Below are 21,565 nucleotides of genomic sequence, written 5' to 3'. Positions count from 1 at the left end.
TTCTTTCTTTTTGCCTCCAGGGTTATTGCTGGGGCTCACTGCCTGCACTACAAATCCACTGCTCCTAGAGGCCATTTTTTCCCATTTTTTTGCCCTTATGTTGTTATTGTTGCCACTGATATTGTTGTTGTTGGATATGACAGCGAGAAATCGGGAGAGAAGGAGAGACAGAGAGGAGGAGAGACAGACACCTGCAGACCTGCTTCACCGCCTGTAAAGTGAGCCCCTGCAGGTGGGGAGCCGCAGACTCTAACTGGGTACCTTAGGCAGGTCCTTGTACTTTGTAGTGTGTGTGCTTAATCCACTGTGCTACCGCCTGGCCCCCTTCTTTCTTTCTTCTTTTTATTTTTTTTTTTAACTGTCACCAGGGTTATTGCTGGGGCTCAGTGCCTGCACTACAAATACACTGCTTCTGGTGGCTATTTTTCCTTATCATTTCTTTTCTTTTTTCCTTTCTATTTTATTTGATAGGACAGAGAGAAACGGGGTGTGTGTGTGTCGGGGGGGGGGGGAGGATAGGTAGATGGATGTAGCTGCAGCCAGGCAGTGGCACATCTAGTTGACTGCACACATTACCATGCACGAGGACCTAGCTTTGAGTGGTCTGCAACTGCCTCTCTTTCTCTCTGCCTCCCTATCTTCTCCACCACCACCTCCCCGACGGTAGGGAGGAGGGGCTCAAACCCAGGTCCCTGTGCATGGTAAAGTGTGCACTCAACCAGACTGTACATCCATCTACCTTTCTTTCTTTCTTCTCCTTTTTTGTATTAGGGAAGTTAATGGCTTACAGTATACAGTTGTTGGTACATGTGTAAAATTTCTCACTTTTCTGTAAAGCACTCTCACCCCAGCCTTTGCCACCCTCCACCATCATACACTAAGACCTGAAACCCCCCCCACCCCCACATACACACACACACATCCAGATTCCTTTCCTTTGGTGCAATACAACAAACCCAGTCCACCTTTTGCTTTGTGTTTCCCTTTCTGTTCTTATTTCTCAACTTCTGTCCATGAGTGAGATCATCCTATATTCATCCTTCTCTTTCTGCTTTATCTCACCTAAGATGATTCCTTCAAGCTCCATCCAAGGTGAGGTGAAGGTGAATTCATCATTGTTAAAAGCCAAGTAACTACATATTTCTTAAGATATCTAGATTCTATTTTGACTACATATGCTTTTCAAATAAAATTCAAAAGACTCTGGACAACCTAAGTCCTATCCCAACCCACCGGTTCTATAGAACACTTACTTAATGTCCCCACCGTGTGTCGGAATCATGGAATTTAAATCTGTCAGATATCCTTTGGGGTCCACAACAGTCTGTCCACTCACCGAGTCAGACACCTACAAGACAATACAAGCTCAGTCAGCTGGATAGGGTCAGAAGACCCAAGCAAAGTTCTTACAATCCTGACTACCTATACATGTAAAAATTAAAACAGGAAAATAACACTGACTCAAACCATAGCTTATAAAGAAATTTCATTCACGTGGGCAAAGATTTACATTTAAAAAATGACAACATACAAATCCCAGGAAACAGCTTACATGACAATATGTCTCGCTAAGAATGAGTGAGACCCAGAAATGATGAAGTCAAAGATTATTCCAACTAACTATTTTTATATAACAGCTCCTTTCTAGTTATATATTAAAAGTACTATGATAAACAGTAAAAGAAGAAATGAGAAACAAAAATATGTTAAGGAAAAAAAAAAGAGCAAAGGGTCCTAGTGTCGGACAAAAAGGTATATAGATGAGGAAGAAAGAAATGAAACTTTCTTTGTTGAGAGAAGACAAGATTATTAGAAAATTGAATAAACAAACAAACAAATAAAAAACCAAACCTAGGGACCTGGCAGTGGTGCAGCTAAGTGCACAAGTTGCCCTGCTGGTCCCACAGGACCTAGTTTGAAATGCCATGTGTTTAAGAGACAATTTGTGTTAAGAGACAACAAAAACATGTACTTAAATGCACAAAGATAAACACATAAAGGATTCATCAAAACATGATCTGTAATTTTAAAAAAAGAGAGAAAAAAGAAAAACACAAGTTCTATCAAAGGTTACATTATGACGCCTATAAACAATATGACTCTATTTGCAAGGCAGAAAGTAAATACACCTCTAGTAACATAAAAATGTGTGATTTCTCTCTTTATTTTTTCCTTCTTTTTTTTTTTTAACCAGAGCACAGTTCACCTCTGGCTTATGGTGGTGTGAGGGATTGAACCTGAGACTTTGGAGACAGCCTTAGGCATGAGTCTTTTTGTATAACCATTATGCTATCTAACCCTATCCCTTTCTTTCTTTTTTAAAATATTTTATTATTAATGAGAAAGATAGGAGGAGAGAGAGAGAACTTATTACTCTGGTACATGTGCTGCCAAGGACTGAATTAAGGACCTCATGCTTGAGAGTCCAATGCTTTATCTACTGCACCACATCCCAGACCACAAAAAGTACAATTTCTAAAATCTGGGAGCTACTGGTTTTCATTGTAAAATATTTGCTCACCATAAAGATTTTCAAGAAAAACAGTTAAAGATAAATTAAAATTTAAGTTGTCCCCTGTATCAAACAATAATAGCTGAACAACAGTTCATAATACTAAATTCCCATTCACATAAGTACAAGTGAATTTTTTTTTTTTTGTCATTATCAGGATATAACTTTTCCAGATGGGGGAGAGTGGGGGGAAGAAGACATCACAGCACTTCCCCAGTGTAACTGAGCACTTCCCCAGTGTGACTGAGGGCCAAACTTTAACCTGTCTTGAATTTGTTTTCCTTTGCCTCCAGGGTTATTGCTGAGGCTAGGTGCAGACACTTTGAATCCACTGTTCCTGGTGGCCATTTTTTTCATTGGATAAGACATAGAGAAATTGAGAGAAGGAGGGGGAGAGAAAGAAGAAGAGAGAAAATCAGCGCAGCTTGTGAAGTGTACTCGCTGCAGGTGGGGAGCCTGGGGCTCAAACCTGGATCTTCCTACGGGTTCTTGTGCTTAGTACTCTGTGTGCTTAACCAAGTGTGCCACCACCTAAATTATTTTCCCTAAGAAATTTCTCCAGCACAAATGGAAAATTCTACCACTACTATGACACTGGTTTTCACACTCATGATCTCTTCCCAACTTGCTGGTCTTTTGATTTCACAGTGCTTTCTATCACACAAAAGCTTTTTTGTTGACTTTTTCAAATGGAAAGAGAGAGACAAAAGGAAAAAGGGAGAGTGGTCTGGGAGGTGGCAAAGTGGCTAAAGCATTAGGCTCCCAAGCAGGAGGTCCTAAATTCAGTCTGGCAGCACATAAGCCAAAGCAATGTCTGATTCTTTCTTATGAATAAATAAATAAAATCTTGAACTAAATAATTTTTTTAATTATTTAATTTATTAATGAGAAAGATAGGAGGAGAAAGAACCAGATTATCACTCTGGTACATGTGCTGCCGAGTACTGAACTCAGGACCTCATGCCTGAGCATACAGTGCTTTATCTACTGCACCACCTCCTGGACCACCTAAATATATTTTTTTTAAAAGAGGAGGAGGAGAGAAGGAAAGGGTGTGACAGGGTCTCCACTTCTTTAGCCTAACTGACTTCATCTTGACCTGAACCCGAACTTGTGGAACAGCTTTACTTGCCAACAAGAAGTAGATCTTAATGTCCTGAAATTATTGATTGTTGATTGTTTCCATATGGGTTGTTCTGAATGCAGTAACAGACCGCCTTAACCACTGCATATTTGGGTTCTGTAACCTAGTTTATTTTCTGTACTTACCCCTATAAACGGTTGTGCTACACTGAACTTGGGAGTGCACTCTGAACAGCACTTTTAGCTACTGATTGTAGTCAACCAGCCGGCTTAATAAAGACTATCAAATTTGACTGAACTGGCCTTGGGTGTTCTGACGCTTACCCCACAACAAGGGAAAGACAACATAGCATTGAAGCTTCCCCCAGTGCAGTGAGGGCCAGGCTTGAACTGGGCTCAAGGGCCTAGTGAGATATTTTGACATCCTTATCATGCCAACATTTTTAATTTATATGTAACCAAATATGAAAGTCTTTCTTCATGATTTCTGATACGCATGTGATGTTAGTAGGCACTTCCATGAGATCTCAAGTTTGATTCCTAGCACTGCTTAAAGAAAAAAAAGGGTCTTCACCTCACCCAGGTTTTCTGAAGTATTGATGGTGTACACAACTCGAAGACAACAACTTACTAGGGCACAAAATGAAAGCACGAGCTTCACAGGCTGGGTGGTGGTGTGCCTGGTTGAGTGCACACATTACCCTGCACAAAGACCTGGGTTCAAGCACTTATACCCACCTAAAGGGTGGAAGATCACCTGAGACTGCAACAAGACAAGACTGGGACTACTTTGGGAACCCACCAAGTCACCAGTGAATGCAAACACATGTGGATCGTGGACAGAGAGGAGCGTAAGGAGATTCCTGGGGCTAAAGCCCGTATCTGGCAGTTTGCCCATAGAGGTGTCTGTTTTACCACTAAAAAGGCTGCTGAAGGGAGGAGAGGACTCACCTAAGATTCACCAAATGCTACTGTAGGTCTCCATTTGCAATTGCCCTCAGAGGCTGGAGCAGCAGAGGGGGGAAGCCCTGTGCTGACATCGACATTGGGAGGCAGAGAACTGACCAGGAAACTCAGTAGATCTACACCCTGGTGGTCTAGCAGTAGGGCTGTATAGTGGGAACCTTCCCACATTGTTCTCCTGATGAGAATATGCTGAATAATTGTCTCCAAACCTACAGACTTTAAACAGGACTTGTTTAGAAACTCTCAGGAGGGCAGTTGGGCAGTAGCGCAGAAGGTTGCGCACATGGCAGAAAGCGCAAGGACCAGCCTAAGGATCCTAGTTCAAGCCCTGGCTCCCCACCTACAGGGAAGTTGCTTTACAGGTGGTGAAACAGGTCTGAAGGTTTCTATCTTTCTCTCCCCCCCTGTATCTTCCCCTCCTCTCTCCATTTCTCTGTGTCCTAACAACGACAATATCAATAACAACAACAATAATAACTACAACAATAAAAAACAAGGGCAACAAAAGTGACAATAAATAAATAAATAAACAAATAAAATTTTAAAAAAGAAACTCTCAGGACCCAGTAGTGCTGCCCAGCTTGTCAGAGAGGCTGAACTGAGCCGCCCAGAGCTTTGGATTCTTGGGGTATGGGAGTCTCTTTGCATAACCACTGTGCTGCTCTCCCCCACCCTGCTTGATCTCTTAGTCCAGAGTGAGTGATTAAGCTAAGAAGCCTACTTATAGTTTAAAAAGCCCTGAGGATCCCATATCCCACAGGGAAGAAAAGGAACAAAAGAGGCTTTAACAGCCACTGTACTCCAACTCAAGAATTGAAATAATATTGAAACAACAGTTAATTCCCACAACTGTGAACTCTTTAAGTACCTCACTTAGACACAAGTCAATCCAGGCAAGAGTGATCAGTAATTTGAAAAATACTGAGAGAGGGACCTCATAACATACTATATAGAATGGTTAAACCAACAAGAAGAAATATTGGAGAAATGAACCAGGACAAGAGTCCAGCTAAAAGCCCACCAAAGGTTGAACCACAAAATAGTGAGGTCAACATCCAAACACTAGTTAAGGAAATAGTAGCAGGAGTGAGTAAAGAGTTTGAAAGAACTGTCATCAGAAATGCAAAAACAGGGGCCACAAAGACAGCATCACCAAATTCAAGAGCACTGAAATCATCCCAAGCATCTTCTCAGATCACAGTGGAATTAAACTAACACTTAACAATAAACAAAAGATTAGTAATAGTCCCAAAATGTGGAGGCTCAACAGTACATTACTTAAAAACTACTGGGTCGGGAGTCAGGCTGTAGCGCAGCGGGTTAAGCGCAGGTGGCGCAAAGCACAAGGACGGGCATAAGGATCCCGGTTCGAACCCCGGCTCCCCACCTACAGGGGAGTCCCTTCACAGGCAGTGAAGCAGGTCTGCAGGTGTCTATCTTTCTCTCCTCCTCTCTGTCTTCCCCTCCTCTCTCCATTTCTCTCTGTCTTATCCAACAACGACAGCAACAATAATAACTACAACAATAAAACAACAAGGGCAACAAAAGGGAATAAATAAATAAAATAAAGAAAAAGAAAATAAAGAAAAAAATTAAAAAAAAAAACTACTGGGTCAAAGAGGAAATAAAGGAAGAAAGCAAAATGTTTTGAGAGTTCAATGATAATAAAGAAACAAGCTATCAAAATATTTGGGACACTAAGCTAAGGCAGTGCTGAGAAAGAATTTCATATCCAAATAAGCACACATTAGGAAAACAAGAAAAAGCTCAAATAAACAACCTGATTGCACACCTTAAAGACATAGAAAAAGGGGGGGTTCAGGCGGTAGCGCAGTGGGTTAAGCGCATGTGGTGCAAAGCACAGGGACTGGTGTAAGGATCCCAGTTCAAGCCCCTGGCTCCCCACCTGCAGGGGAGTTGCTTCACAGGTGGTGAAGCAGGTCTGCAGGTGTCTTTCTCTCCCCCTCTCTGTCTTCCCCCTCCTCTCTCCACTTCTCTCTGTCCTATCCAATAACGAACAACATCAACGATGACAATAATAATAACCACAACGAGGCTACAACAACAAGGGCAACAAAAGTGGGAAAAAATGGCCTCCAGGAGCGGTAGATTCATGGTGCAGACACCGAGCCCAGCAATAAAACCCTAAAGCAACCAGAAGGACAGAAATAACTAAAGTTAGGGCAGAAATAAATTGTAAATAAGAAAACCATACAAAAGATCAACGAAAGTAAATGTGGGTTCTTCGAAAGAGTGAACAAAATCGACAAAGCTGTAGACAGACTCACAAAACAAAAAACGGAGAAGACCCAAATAAATCAGATTGTAAATAAAAGAGGAGATATCACAACAGACAATGCAGAAATTCAACATATCATGCAAGACTTCTATGAACAACTAAATGCCACCAAGCTAGAGAACCTGAAAGAAATGGACGATTTCCTAGATACCTACAAACTTCCAAAATTAAATAAAGAAGAACTAGATAATATGAACAGACCCATTATAGCTAACAAAATTGGAACAGTTATCAAAGACCTTCCCAAGACTAAAAGTCCTGGACCAGATGGTTTTACAAATGAATCTAAAAAACCTTCAAGGAAGAGTTAATACCTCTACTTTTAAAAGTCTTCCAGAAGAACAGTCTGGAGAACTCCCAGAAGGCTAGAAATGGACCTACCCTATGATCCTGCAATTTTTCTCCTGCGGATATATCCTAAGGCACCCAACACACCCATCCAAAAAGATCAATGTACACATATGTTCTTGGCAGCACAATTTGTAATAGCCAAAACCTGGAAGCAACCCAGGTGTCCAGCAACAGATGAGTGGCTGAGCAAGTTGTGGTATATATACACAATGGAATACTACTCAGCTATAAAAAATGGTGACTTCACCGTTTTCAGCCGATCTTGGATGGAAGCTGAAAAAATCATGTTAAGTGAAATATGTCAGAAACAGAAGTATGAAAATGGGATGGTATCACTCTCTGGCAGAAGTTGAAAAACAATATCAGAAGAGAAAACACAAGTAGACCCTGAACTGGAATTGGTGTACCGCAACAAACTAAAGACCCTGGGGTGTGTGGGTGGGGAGAATACAGGTCCAAGGAGGATAACAGAGGACCTAGTGGGGGTTGTATTGTTATATGGAAAACTGGGAAATGTTATGCATGCACAAACTGTTGAATGTAATTTACTGTTGAATGTAAAACATTAATTCCCCAATAAAGAAATTAAAAAATTAAAAAAGTCTTCCAGAAGAGTGAAGACACAGGAATATTACCTTCCAGCTTCTATGAAGCCAATATCACTCCGATACCAAAAGCAGACAGGGACACAACCAAAAAAGAAAACTAAACACCAATATCTCTGATGAACATAAATGCAAAAATACTGAACGAAATTCTAGCCAACCAAATATAGCAGTATATTAAAAAGATTGTTCATCATGACCAAGTGCATGCAGGGATGCAAGGTTGGTTTAATATATGTCAACTAATCAACATGATCCACCACATCAATAAAAGCAAGACCAAAAACCACATGGTCATATTAATAGATGCACAGAAAGCCTTTAACAATATCCAATATCCCTCTATGATCAAAACACTACAAAAAATGGGAATAGATGGAAAAATCCTCAAGAGAGTAGAATCTATATATAGCAAAACTACAGCCAACTTCATACTCAATGATGAAAAACTGGAAGCATTTCCCCTCAGATCAGGTACTAGACATAGACAGGGCTGCCCACTATCACCATTACTATTCAACATAGTGTTGGAAGTTCTTGCCATAGCAATCAGGCAGGAGCAAGGAATTAAAGGGATACAGATTGGAAGAGAAGAAGTCAAACTCTCCCTATCTGCAGATGACATGATAGTATACATGAAAAACCTAAGGAATCCAGCAAGAAGCTTTTGGAAATCATCAGGTAATACAGTAAAGTGTCAGGCTACAAAATTAACATACAAAAGTCAGTGGCATTACTCTATGCAAACACTAAGTTAAAAGAAGATAAAATGGGAGTCGGGCTGTAGCGCAGCGGGTTAAGCGCAGGTGGCGCTAAGCACAAGGACCCGCATAAGGATCCTGGTTCAAGCCCTGGCTCCCCACCTGCAGGGGTGTCGCTTCACAAGCAGTGAAACAGGTCTGCAGGTGTCTATCTTTCTCTCCCTCTCTCTGTCTTCCCCTCCCCTCTCCATTTCTCTCTGTCCTATCCAACAACAATGACAATAATAACTACAACAATAAAACAACAAGGGCAACAAAAGGGAATAAATAAATAAAAATAAATATATATTTAAAAAAAAGACTAGTAGTGTTTAAATAAAAAAAAAAAAAGAAGATAAAATCCAGAAATCAATTCCTCTTACTATACCAACAAAAACAATAAAATATCTAGGAGTAAACCTAACCAAAGAAGTGAAAGACTTGTATACTGAAAATTATGAGTCACTACTCAAGAAAATAGGAAAAGATACAAAGAAGTAAAAAGATATTCCATATTCATGGGTTGGAAGAATTAACATCATTAAAATGAATATACTACCCAGAACCATATACAAATTTAATGCTATCCCCATCAAGATCCCAACCACATTTTTTTTTTTTTTGCCTCCAGGGTTATTGCTGGGGCTCGTTGCCTGCACTATGAATCCACTGCTCCTAGAGACTATTTTTCCCATTTTGTTGTCCTTGTTGTTGTGCTTGTTGTAGTTGTTATTGTTGCCACAGCTGTTGTTGTTGTTAAATAGGTCAGAGAGAAATGGAAAGAGGACAGGAAGACAGAGAGGAGGAGAGAAAGACCTGCAGACCTCCTTCACCGCTTGCAAAGAGACCTCCTGCAGGTGGGGAGCCGGGAGCTTGAACCAGGATCCTATGCTTTGCACCATGTGCGCTTAACCTGCTGCACTACTGCCCGACTCCACCAACCACATTTTTTAAGAAAATAGAACAAATGTTACAAATGTTTATCTGGAACCAGAAAAGCCCTAGAATTGCCAAAACAATCTTGAAGAGAACTGGAGGCATCACACTCCCAGATCTCAAATTGTATTATAGGGCCACTGTCATCAAAACTGCTTGGTACTGGAACATGAATAGACACACTGACCAGTGGAATAGAACTGAAAGCCCAGAAGTAAGCCCCCACACCTATGGACATCTAATCTTTGACAAAGGTGCCCAGACTATTCAATGGGGAAAGCAGAGTCTCTTCAACAAATGGTGTTGGAAACAATGGGTTGAAACACGCAGAAGAATGAAACTGAACCACTACATTTCACCAAACATAAAAGTAAATTCCAAGTGGATCAAGGACTTGGATTTTAGACCAGAAACTACCAGATACTTAGAGGAAAATATTGGCAGAACTCTTCTGCATAAATTTTAAAAACATCTTCAATGAAATGAACCCACTTACAAAGAAGACTAAAGCAAGTATAAACCTATGGGACTACATCAAATTAAAGAGCCTCTGCACAGCAAAAGAAACCAATGCCCAAACAAAGAGATCCCTCACAGAATGGGAGATGTTTACATGCCATATATCAGACAAGAGTTTTAATAACCATAATATATAAAGAGCTTGCCAAACTGAACAAGAAAACAAATGACCTCATCCAAAAAAGGGGAGAGGACATGGACAGAATATTCACCATAGAAGAGATCCAAAAGGCTGAGAAACACATGAAAAAATGTTCCAAGTCTTTGACTGTCAGAGAAATGCAAATAAAGACAACAATGAGATACCACTTCACTCCTGTAAGAATGTCAGATATGAGAAAAATTAGCAGCAACAAATGCTGGAGAGGTTGTGGGGACAAAGGAACCCTCCTGCACTGCTGATGGGAATGTAAACTGTTCCAGCCTCTATGGAGAGCAGTCTGTAGAACTCTCAGAAGGCTAGAAATGGACCTACCCTATGACCCTGCGATTCCTCTCCTGGGGATATATCCTAAGGAACCCAAAACACCCATTCAAAAAGATTTGTGTATACCTATGTTCATAGCAGTACATTTTATAATAGTCAAAACCTGGAAGCAACTCAGGTGTCCAACAACAGATGAGTGGCTGAGCAAGTTGTGGTATATATACACAATGGAATACTACCCAGCTATTAAAAATGGTGACTTCGGGAGTCGGGCGGTAGCACAGCGGGTTAAGCACACATGGCACGAAGTGCAAGGAGCAGCATAAGGATCCCAGTTCCAGCCCCCAGCTCCCCACCTACAGAGGGGTCACTTCACAAGCGGTGAAGCAGGTCTGCAGGTGTCTTTCTCTCCCCCATTATTCTACCCTCCTGTCTTGATTTCTCTCTGTCCTATCTGGCAACAACAGCAATAACAACAATAAAAATAACAACAAGGGCAACAAAATGGGGAAAATGGCCTACAGGAGCAGTGGATTCATAGTGCAGGCACCAAGCCCCAGCGATAACCCTGGAGGCAAAAAAAAAAAAAAAAAAAAAGGTGGTCTGGGAGGTGGCACAGTAGATAAAGCATTGGTCTCTCAACCAGGAAGTCCTGAGTTCAATCCCCAGCAGCACATGTACCAGAGTGATGTCTGGTTCTTTCTCTCCTCCTATCTTTCTCATTAATAAATAATATATTCTGAAAAAAAAAAAAAAAGGCATATGAGAAAGTGTTCAATGTCACTTTTTCATCAGAGTAATGCAAAGCAAGAAGAATGTCATACACCTTCTATACTGAAAATGAAAGAATGGAGTGCTGGCAAGAATATGATGAAGGGGACCCTTTTACAATGTGTATGGGAAAGTAAAGTGGTTCAGTCTTTGTAGAAAAGTCTGGGGAGGGACTCTATAAAGAAAGGAGTAGGGCAGTAGCGCAGCAGGTTAAGCGCAGGTGGCGCAAAGCACAAGGACCGGCATAAGGATCCCGGTTCAAGCCCCTGGCCCCCACCTGCATGGTAGTCGCTTCACAGGCGGTGAAGCAGGTCTCCCCCTCTGTCTTCCCCTCCTCTCTCCATTTCTCTCTGTCCTATCCAACAACAACAACATCAATAACAATAATAACTACAACAATAAAACAAGGGCAACGAAAGGAAATAAATAAATATTAAAGGAAGGAAGGAAGGAGGGAAGGAAAGAAGGAAGGAAGGGAGGAAGGAAGGAAGGAAGGAAGGAAGGAAGGAAGGAAGGAAGGAAGGAAGGGAGGGAGGGACGGAGGGAACTCAAGGAGCCAGCTCACTGATGGAACTATTCATGAGGACCTGGGCTTAAGTCTCCAGCCTAGCCCTGTGCAGGGAGGAGAGGGTAGCCCCTAAGTAGTGAATAAGTGATGAGGGAATCTCTCCTCTATTTTTTTATTTTTAATTTTTTGGTATTATCTTTATTTATAGGATAGAGAGAGCCATAAATTGAGAGGGAAGGGGTAACAGAGAAGGTGAGAGACAGAGAGACATCTGTAGTACTACTCCACCACTTGTGAAGCTTTCCTCCTGCAAGTGGGGACGAGGAACTTGAATCTGGGTCCTTGCACACTATAACATGTGTGGTCAACCAGGCGAGCCACCACCAAGCCCCTTCTCTTTCTCTGTTTCTGTCTTACCTATCAAAATCATCTCATGGGAGTCAGGCGGTAGCGCAGCGGGTTAAGCGCTTGTGGCGCAAAGCGCAAGGACCTGCGTAAGGATCCCGGTTCCAGCCCCCAGTTCCCCACCTGTAGGGGGTTCGCTTCACAGGCGGTGAAGCAGGTCTGCAGGTGTCTTTCTTCCTCTCTATTTTCCCCTCCTCTCTCCATTTCTCTCTGTCCTATCCCACAATGACGACATCAACAACAATAATAACTACAACAACAAAAGCAAAGGCAACAAAAAGGAAATAAATATTTTTTTAAAAATCTAAGAAAAATAAAAAGTAAAATAAAATAAAAAATCTAAAAAAAAAAAAAAAACCATCTCACCTTCTACTTGGAAGATGGTGCAGTGTATAAAGCACTGGACACTCAAATATGAGGTCCTGAGGTCCATACCCTACAGCTCATATACCCAGGTGATGCTCTGGCGCTCCCTCTCTCTTACTAATAAAGTTAAAAAAAAAAGTGGGGGTAGATAGTATAATAGTTACGCAAAGAGACTTTCATGCCTGAGGCTCCAATGTCACAGATTCAATCCCCTCACACCACCATAAGCCATAGCTGAGCAAGGCTCTGGTTAAAAAAAAAAGGGGGGGGGGGAATCGGCGGTAGCACAGTGGATTAAGCGCACATGGCGCAAAGCGCTGGGACCCGACGAAGGAATCCGGTTCTAGCCCCTGGCCTCTGCAGGGGAGTTGCTTCACAGGCGGTGAAGCAAATCTGCAGATGTCTCTCTTTCTCTCCCCGTCTTTCCCTCCTGTCTCCATTTCTCTCGGTCCTATCCAACAACAATAACGACGATAATAACCACAACAATGGTAAAACAACCAGGGTAACAAAAGGGAAAAAATGGCCTCAAGGAGCAGTGGATTCCGAGCCCCAGCAATAACCCTGGAGGCAAAAAAAAAGAAAGTGTATCTGAAAGCAGTGGAATTGCTGTGTAGGCAATGAGCTCCAGGGATAACTCTGGTAGCAAACATGATCAGGCAGTTCTTCCTACATGTTTATTCAAAGAGACTTACACATACCTATGTTCATCAGTGCTATCTACGGGCCAAGATTTGGACACAGCCCAAGTGAGTATGGCAGATAAGGATACACACAAAGGAATACTACTCAGCTGTGATGAAAGATGTGGTCTCCTCTTTTGCCATCATATGGCTAGAACAGGAGGGCACCATGCTAAGTACATTAAGTTATAAGGACAAACATCAGGTAATCTCACTCATAGCTGGGACTTGAGAATCAAAGCAACAGAAAATAGAGTGAAACATTAATACGCTGTCATCTATTTCAGCAGACCCAGGGTTCAAAAAGGGGGAGGTGAGAGGGGCTAAAAGAGGGATTGGGATCTAGAGCCCTCTGGTAGAAGAAAATTTGATGGTTGGCGGGGTGTGATAGCACCTACCTTGCAGAGATGTGAAGCTGTGCCCCTGTGACAGATAAGTCTTATAAATCATCATTTTCCTCAACCATTAAAAAAAAAGGGGGGTGTCACTAGCAAGATAGCTCACTTGGCTCGTGTTCTCACTTTGCCAAGGGCACCTCGTTGGGTTTCAGCCCGGCCCTTGCTGCATTAAGGGAAGCTTTGACGCTGCTATATCAGTCTCACTTTTTGTCTGGTAAACAAAAAATGTTTTTATTTATTTTAGGAAGAAGACAGGCCAAAAAAAAAAAGCAAATTTTAGGGTGAGGATATAGCATAATGGTTATGCAAAGAGACTTTCATGCCTGAGGATCTCAAGTCCCAGGTTCAATCCCCGACACTGCCATAAGCCAGAGCTGAGCAATGCTCTGGTTTAAAAAAAAAAAAAAAAAAGGAAGACGACAGGCAAAGAGAAAGAACCAGCCATCACTCTGGTACATGTGCTGCCGGGGATTGAACTTGGGACCGCATGCTTGAAAGAGTCCAATGTTTTATCCACTACGCCATCTCCTGGACCATCAAAAAAAAGTTTGTTTTTATTTATTTATTTATTCCCTTTTGTTGCCCTTGTTTTTTCATTGTTGTTGTAGTTATTACTGTTCTTGTTATTGATGTCGTCGTTGTTGAATAGGACAGAGAGAAATGGAGAGAGGAGGGGAAGACAGTGAGGGGGACAGAGACACCTGCAGACCTGCTTCACCGCTTGTGAAGCGACTCCCCCACGGGTGGGAAGCCGGGGGCTCAAACCAGGATCCTTAAGCTGGTCCCTGCACTTTGTACCACCTGTGCTTAACCCACTGCACTACCGCCCGACTCCCAAAAAAAAAGTTTTTAAAGATAAAGTTTGTTGTGGACAGTAAGCATGTAGTTGTCTCAGAGTATCTTCCTTTGGTCTGTTGTCCTTTTGTCCCATGACAGCCTGATACTCAAGAGAGAACAGGAGTGCCCACAGAGGCAACTGGCCCTTTGCTTTTGGCATGCAACACATACTGCCTGTGCCGAGTTCCACAGATGGACACACTGGCAGCCTGAATGGAGAAGCCCCTCACTTTTTTTTTTTTGCCATGAGGGTTATCACTGGGGTCCCACACCTGCACAATTCTGCTACTCCCAGCACTCTTCATCTATTAAGTTAAAGTGTAATATATGAAATTAACTCAATTACTTAGATAATGACAAAGGAACAGAGAGAGGGAGAGAAAGTGGACTAGACAGTAGCCCACAGGGTTAAGCGCTTATTACTAAGGGCAAGGACCTGTGAAAGGATCCTGCTTCGAACCTTGCAGGGGGGCTGCCTAACAAGTGCTAAAGTAGGTCTGCAGATGTCTATCTTTCTCTCTTCCTCTCCATCCCCCCATCTATCTCAATTTCTCTGTCCTATCCAATAAAATGGGAATAAATGGCCATCTGGAACAGTGGATTTGTAGTGCTGGCACTGAGCCCCAGCAATAAGCCCAGAGGCAAAAAAAGAGAGAGAGAGAGAGAAAGACAAAGGATAAACATGACAGCACCACTCCACCTATCATGATTGAACTCCTGCCTATGGAAAGGGGCCATAGTGAAGAATGTACCCTGAGGGTGTGATCCCCCAGCTCCAGAACCCTGTCACTTTTTTTTTTAATTGCCACCAGGGTTATCAATGGGGCTCGATGCCAGCACTATAAATCCATCACTTTTTTTTTTCTTTTTTTCTTTTATTTGACAGAATAGAGAAACTGAGAGGTAGGGGATATAGAGTGGGAGAAAGAAAGATAGACACCTGCAGACCTACTTCGCAGCTTGGTTCATGAAGCATTCCTCCCTGTAGGTGGGGAGTGGGGGCTCAAACCTGGGTCCTGGGTGCTTGAGCATGATAATATCTGTGTTTAACTAGATGTGCCACAGCCCGACCCCCCCCCCATTCATTCTTTATAACATAACAGACACCTGCACATTATCTCGGCCAGTGTATCTTGTAACAAAGCACTCAAAGAAATAAGTCTGTCTGGAATCGGCACAGTAGCGCAGTGGGTTAAGCACACGTGGTGCAAAGAGCAAGGACCGGCGTAAAGATCCTGATTCAAGCCCCTAGCTCCCCCACCTGCAGAAGAGTCGCTTCAAAAGCAGTGAAGCAGGTCTGCAGGTGTCTATCCTTCTCTGTCTTCACCTCTTCTCTCCATTTCTCTCTGTCCTATCTAATGACGACATCAATAACAGCAATAATAATAATTACTACAACAATAAAAACAAGGGCAACAAAAGGGAAAATGAATAAATAAATATAAACATTTTAAAAAGAGAAAGAAGCTTGTCGTAGGTAAATGTTAATTTTATAATCATAAAACAAAAACATCACATTTTAAGTACCACCCAAGACTAGGAATGTAGTTCAAGAACAGAACGAGTGCATTGCAAGCATGAGCACTTGCATTTGAGCCCCTACCCCCAAAGCCTAAATGAATTAAACAACATCTATAGGAAAATACAGTAGGACACAACTTCTCACCTGGCTCAGCCTCATGTCCATCAAAGTGTTCCTTGCTTGGCCAATCTTCCTCATGTCCAGTTCACCTGTGCCGGGTGTCATCAACCCAGGTGTCATCCCACCTGGGTATGGTGTATTCAATCCACCTGGGTAGGGTGTGTTAAGGCCTCCGAATTGCTGGTTGGGGAGGAGATAGAATATTTTCTTTTCAGGCATCGGGCAGTAGCACAGCAGGTTAAGTGCACATGGCGCCAAGCATAAGGACCAGCTTAAGGATCCCAGTTGGAGCCCCCAAGTTCCCACCTGCAGGGGAGTCGCTTCACAGGCGGTAAAGCAGGTCTGCAGGTGTCTTTCTCACTCCCTCTATGTCTTCCCCTCCTCTCTCCATTTCTCTCTGTTCTACCCAACAACGACAACAAAATGAAATAAATATTTAAAATATATATATATTTTTTTAATTATTGTAGTTAATATTGGTGTCGTCGTTGTTGGATAGGACAGAGAGAAATAGAGAGAGGCAGGAAAGACAGAGAAGGGGAGAGAAAGATAGACACCTACAGACCTGCTTCACTGCTTGTGAAGCGACTCCCCTGCAGGTGGGGAGCTGGGGGCTCGAACCAGGAACCTTTACCAGTCCTGCACTTTGCGCCACATGCGCTTAACCCGTTGCATTACCACCCGATTCCCTGATAAAATATTTTCATGTGGAAGAACTCTCTCTCTGAAAACTGCACTGTGACCTGACATAGGCACAGCTGAATATGAAGATTTCCTACAAGGCTACCCGCCAGCACCCGCTGTTCCCACCAATCAGCTGAAACCAGGCCAGAGGAGCCCCCTTCGCCTTCATTGGAGGCACTCACAGTCTGCCGGGGGTCCACTGATGTGTGGTTCTCTCCAGTCTGAAGATGTTTGGCAAAGAAGCTGTCAGGAACAGGGGTCAGCTTCTCATAGCGTGGTGCGCGCTGGCGCTTGTTCCTGGCATCACCAACTTCTGGGATGCTCAGCCACTCTTCCTCTGTGACTTCTGCCAACTTCCTCTGCAAACATTCAGGCCCCAAACATTAATTCTCGGGCATAATTACACAAATACAAGTAACACTACGCTCTCCCTGACCCTAGGTCCCTAAAAGCCATCATTTTCGTTTTTTTGTTTTTTTTTTTGCCTCCAGGGTTATTACTGATCTGCGGTGCCTGTACTATGAATCTACTGCTCCTAGAGGCCGTTTTTCCCTTTTGTTGCCCTTGTTTATTGTCGTTTTTATTATTATTGTAGTTACTGATGTCGTCGTTGGATAGGACAGAGAAATGGAGAGAGGAAGGGAAGACAGAGGGGGAAGAGAAAGATAGATACCTGCAGACCTGCTTTACCGCCTCCTGTGAAGCGACCCACTGCAGGTTTGGATCCTTGCACCCATCCTTGCGCTTCGTGCCATGTGTAAAGCCCGCCCCCAGGATTTTCACTTTTTTTCTTTAAAATTTATTTCCTTTTGTTGCCCTTGTTCTTGTATTGTTGTAGTTATTATTGTTGTTACTGATGTCGTCGTTGTTGGATACAATAGAGAGAAAGAGAGAGGAGGGGAAGACATAGGGAGGGGGAGGAAAGACAGACACTTGCAGACCTGCTTCACTGCCTGTGAAGCGAATCCTCTGCAAGTGGGGAGTCGGGGGCTTGAACCAGGATCCTTACGCAAGTCCTTGCACTTTGCACCACCATGTGCTTAACCATGTGCTTAACCTGCTGCACCACCATGTGCTTAACCTGCTTAATCCGGGATCCCTGGATTTTCACTCTTAAAAACAATTAATCTACTTCAATTAGAAAGATAATTGCTGGGAGTCGGGCTGTAGCGCAGCAGGTTAAGCGCAGGTGGCGCAAAGCACAAGGACCGACATAAGGATCCCGGTTCGAACCCCGGCTCCCCACCTGCAGGGGAGTCGCTTCACAGGCGGTGAAGCAGGTCTGCAGGTGTCTATCTTTCTCTCTCCCCTCTCTGTCTTCCCCTCCCTCTCTCCATTTCTCTCTGTCCTATCCAACAACAACAACAATAAAACAACAAGGGCAACAAAAGGGAATAAATAAAATAAATATTAAAAAAAAAAGAAAGAAAAAAAGATGAGAGGGGGAGGCAGCATAATGGTTATAAAAACAGACTCTTGTGGTCCGGGAGGTGGCGCAGTTGATAGGGCATCAAATTCTTGAGCATGAGGTCCTGAGTTCAATCCCCGGCAGCACATGTACCAGGGTGATGCCTGGTTCTTTCTCTCTCCTCCTATGTTTCTCATTAATAAATAAAATGTTAAAAAAATAAAATATTTTAATAAAAAAAAACAGACTCTTATGCCTGAGGCTCCTAAGTCCCAGGTTCAACTCCCTGCACCACCATAAGCCAGAGCTGAACAGTGCTCTGGTGTTTCTCTCTGTGTGTGTCTCTCTCTGCATCTCTCTCAAAAATTAAAAATTAAAAAAATAAATAAATAAATATAACTGCTAGTGGTCCGGAAGGTGGCACAAGGGATAAGTCACTGGACTCTCAAGTATGAGGTCTTGAGTTCAATCCCCAGCAGCACATGCACCAGTCACGTCTGGTTCTTCCTTTGTTCCTATATTTCTCATTAATAAATAAATAAAAATCTTTAAAAAAAATAAAGTTAATTGCTGAACCTGTTCTACTTCACTCAAATGTGCATGTTCTGTCAAAGCCTAGCAGATACAGCATTGGAAACTGTATGTCTAAACGGAATTAGCTTTACAAAGAAAACAAGCTCTTGTCTCCCCTCCCCCCTTTCAACGTGGGAAAGAGGCACACAAAGGCCTGTGACTAAATATACTGAGGCAGAGACCTTCCTCAACTAGCTAAAAGCCAAAGTAATTCTCCTCGGTTTTGCCCCTAGCAGTCTGTTGCTCTGCTGGTTCAGAACAGGTTCTCTGGTTACTGTGTGTTCCATCTGCTTACTTTCAGGTCTGAGAACTGCTGTTGGATTTTAGGGCGCTCCATACGGTATTTCTCAATTTCTTCTTTCTCCCTTTGCTCCCTAGGAAAGAAAAAAGTGTACAAGCATTAGAAACATTGAATGTCACTCCTGAATCAAAATCATCTTAATTAGACTTCTTAAAAAAAAATTATTTACTTATTTATTAATGAGATGGAAGGAGAGAGAAAACCAGCTAAACTCAGGACCTCAGGCTTGGGAGTATGGTGTTTTATCCACTATGCCACCTTCCATAATGCTTAACTTTTTTTTTTTTTGCCTCCAGGGTTATTGGCAAGGGCTTGGTGCCCACACTACAAATCCACTGCACCTGGTGAATTTTTTTTTTCCATTGCTGTTGTTAGATAGAAGAGAGAGAAATTGAGAGAGGAAGGGAAGACAGAGAGGGGGAGAGAAAGATAGACACCTGCAGACCTGCTTCACCACTTGTGAAGCAACCCTCCTGCAGGTATGGAGCTGAGGGCTTGAACCGGGATCCTTGCGCTTTGCACTATGTACACTTAATCCAGTGCGATACCACCTGGCCCCTCTTTAAATTACATTTTGAGGAGGCTGAGGAAATGGTACACCTGGTTGAGTGCACGTTACAATATACAAAGACCCAGGTTAAACCTCCGAGTTCCAACCTGCATGGGGAAGGCTCATAAAAATAGTGTAGATGTCTCTCTTTCACCATCTCTATCTCCCCCTTCCCTCTTAGTTTCTTTGTCTCTATCCAAAAAAGGAATAAATGAATAACTAGGGAGTAGGGCAGTAGTGCAGCGGGTTAAGTGCAGATGGCGCAAAGGACCAACATAAACATCCCAGTTTGAGCCCCCAGCTCCCCACCTGCAGGGGAGTCGCTTCACAGGCGGTGAAGCAGGTCTGCAGGTGTCTATCTTTCTCTCCCCTGTCTTCCCTTCCTCTCTCCATTTCTCTCTCTCCTATCCAATTACCGATGACATCAACAATAAAAAAAAGACAACAAAAGAGAATAAATAAATATTTTTAAAAAATGAATAACTAAAAAAAAAAATTACTTTTTGAAACTTTTTATTGGGGAGGGGGAGGGTGGGCAGACCATACTCTGGCATGCTCTGTAGTGCCAGGGACTGAACTCAGGACTGAACCTTGTGCTTGAGAGGTCACCTTTATCCACTGCTCCACCTCCCAGGGTTGCTTATACTTCTTATTTTTTAATTGCCAGCAGTTACCACTAAGGCTTGGTGTCTGCACAATTAATCCGCAGTTCCTGACAGCCATTCCATTCCCCCTCACTTTTTTTTTCCATATCTTTTTTATTAGATATGGCAGGATCTATTTTTTTTAATAATTTTTTGTTTTTCTTTTTATTGAGGGGGTTAATGCTTGACAGTGACAATTTACCTGGTTCCCAAAGTTCTTTTTTTTTTAATATTTATTTTATTTATTTATTCCCTTTTGTTACCCTTGATGTTTCATTGTTGTAGTTATTGTTGTTGGTATTGATGTCATCGTAGTTGGATAGGACAGAGAGAAATGGAGAGAGGAGGGGAAGACAGGGGGAGAGAAAGATAGACACCTGCAGACCTGCTTCACCGCCTGTGAAGCGACTCCCCTGCAGGTGGGGAGCCGGGGGCTTGAACCGGGATCCTTGTGCTTTGCGCCACCAGAGCTTAACCCCTGTGCTACCGCCCGACTCCCAGAATCTATTTTTCATCTTTTTTTCTGAGGGGGGAGGTTAATGCTTTACAGCACAATCATTGATGTATGAGTACAACTTCACTGTGCGCAAGGACCCTACAGATAGATCGCTTCCATCCCTCTCTCCCCTTCATTCCCCCAGTCCTTCAGTTTGATGCAATATACCATCCCCATTCCACATTTCATTTTGTGTTCTCCCTTCCTGTCCCTATTTATCAAGTCCCCTTTATAAGTGAGATCATTTGGTATTTGTCCCTTTTAATTCTAAATTTTTTATTAGTGATTTAATAATAATTAACAAGATTGTAAGATAACAAGGGAATATTTCCATACAGCTCCCACTACCAGTTCCATGCCCCATCCCCTCCATTGGAGGCTTCCCTATTCTTTATCAGTCTGGGAATATGAACCAAAATTCTTTATGGGGTGCAGAAGGTGTGAGTTCTGGCTTCTGTAATTGCTTCTTCACTGAAAATGGATGCTGGCAGGTCAATCCATACCCCTAGCATGTTTCTATCTTTCCCTAGTGGGGTTTGGCTCTGGAGAGCTGAGGTTCCAGGACACACTGGTGAGATCGTTAGGCATAGAGAAATGTGTGCGTGGGGGGGGGGTGGAGAAAAGAGAGGGAGAAAGATAAAAACCTGCAGACCTGCTTCACTATTTGTGAAGTTTAACCCCTACAGGTGGGGAGCAGAGGCTTGAATTCAGGCCATTATGCTCTGAGTGCAGTACTGCCCAGTTCCCTATATTTCCTTTAAAAAAAAAAAATTACTGAGGGCCAGGTGGCAGGGCAGCAGGCTAAGGGAACATGACGTGAAAGCAAGGACTGGCTCAAGAATCCCTGTTCAAGGCCCTGGC

General features: G+C 42.8%; 1 protein-coding gene across 1 annotated transcript in view; it reads right to left on the bottom strand.

The window, feature by feature from the left end:
• Positions 1 to 21,565, bottom strand: part of PRPF6 (pre-mRNA processing factor 6) — a 71,327-nt gene that overhangs the window by 34,995 nt on the left and 14,767 nt on the right. The window contains exons 4-7 of the mRNA XM_007524436.3: positions 19,009 to 19,087; positions 16,915 to 17,091; positions 16,073 to 16,228; positions 1,254 to 1,348 (exon numbers count right to left, since the gene is read on the bottom strand). Coding sequence (XP_007524498.1) covers positions 1,254 to 1,348; positions 16,073 to 16,228; positions 16,915 to 17,091; positions 19,009 to 19,087 — 507 coding nt within the window. The remainder of the gene's footprint in view (positions 1 to 1,253; positions 1,349 to 16,072; positions 16,229 to 16,914; positions 17,092 to 19,008; positions 19,088 to 21,565) is intronic.

The sequence above is a fragment of the Erinaceus europaeus genome, chromosome 14, assembly GCF_950295315.1.
Source record: "Erinaceus europaeus chromosome 14, mEriEur2.1, whole genome shotgun sequence".
Taxonomy (NCBI): Eukaryota; Metazoa; Chordata; class Mammalia; order Eulipotyphla; family Erinaceidae; genus Erinaceus; species Erinaceus europaeus.
Note: the sequence above shows the minus strand (reverse complement) of the source record. Positions and strands in the feature narration are given on the sequence as shown.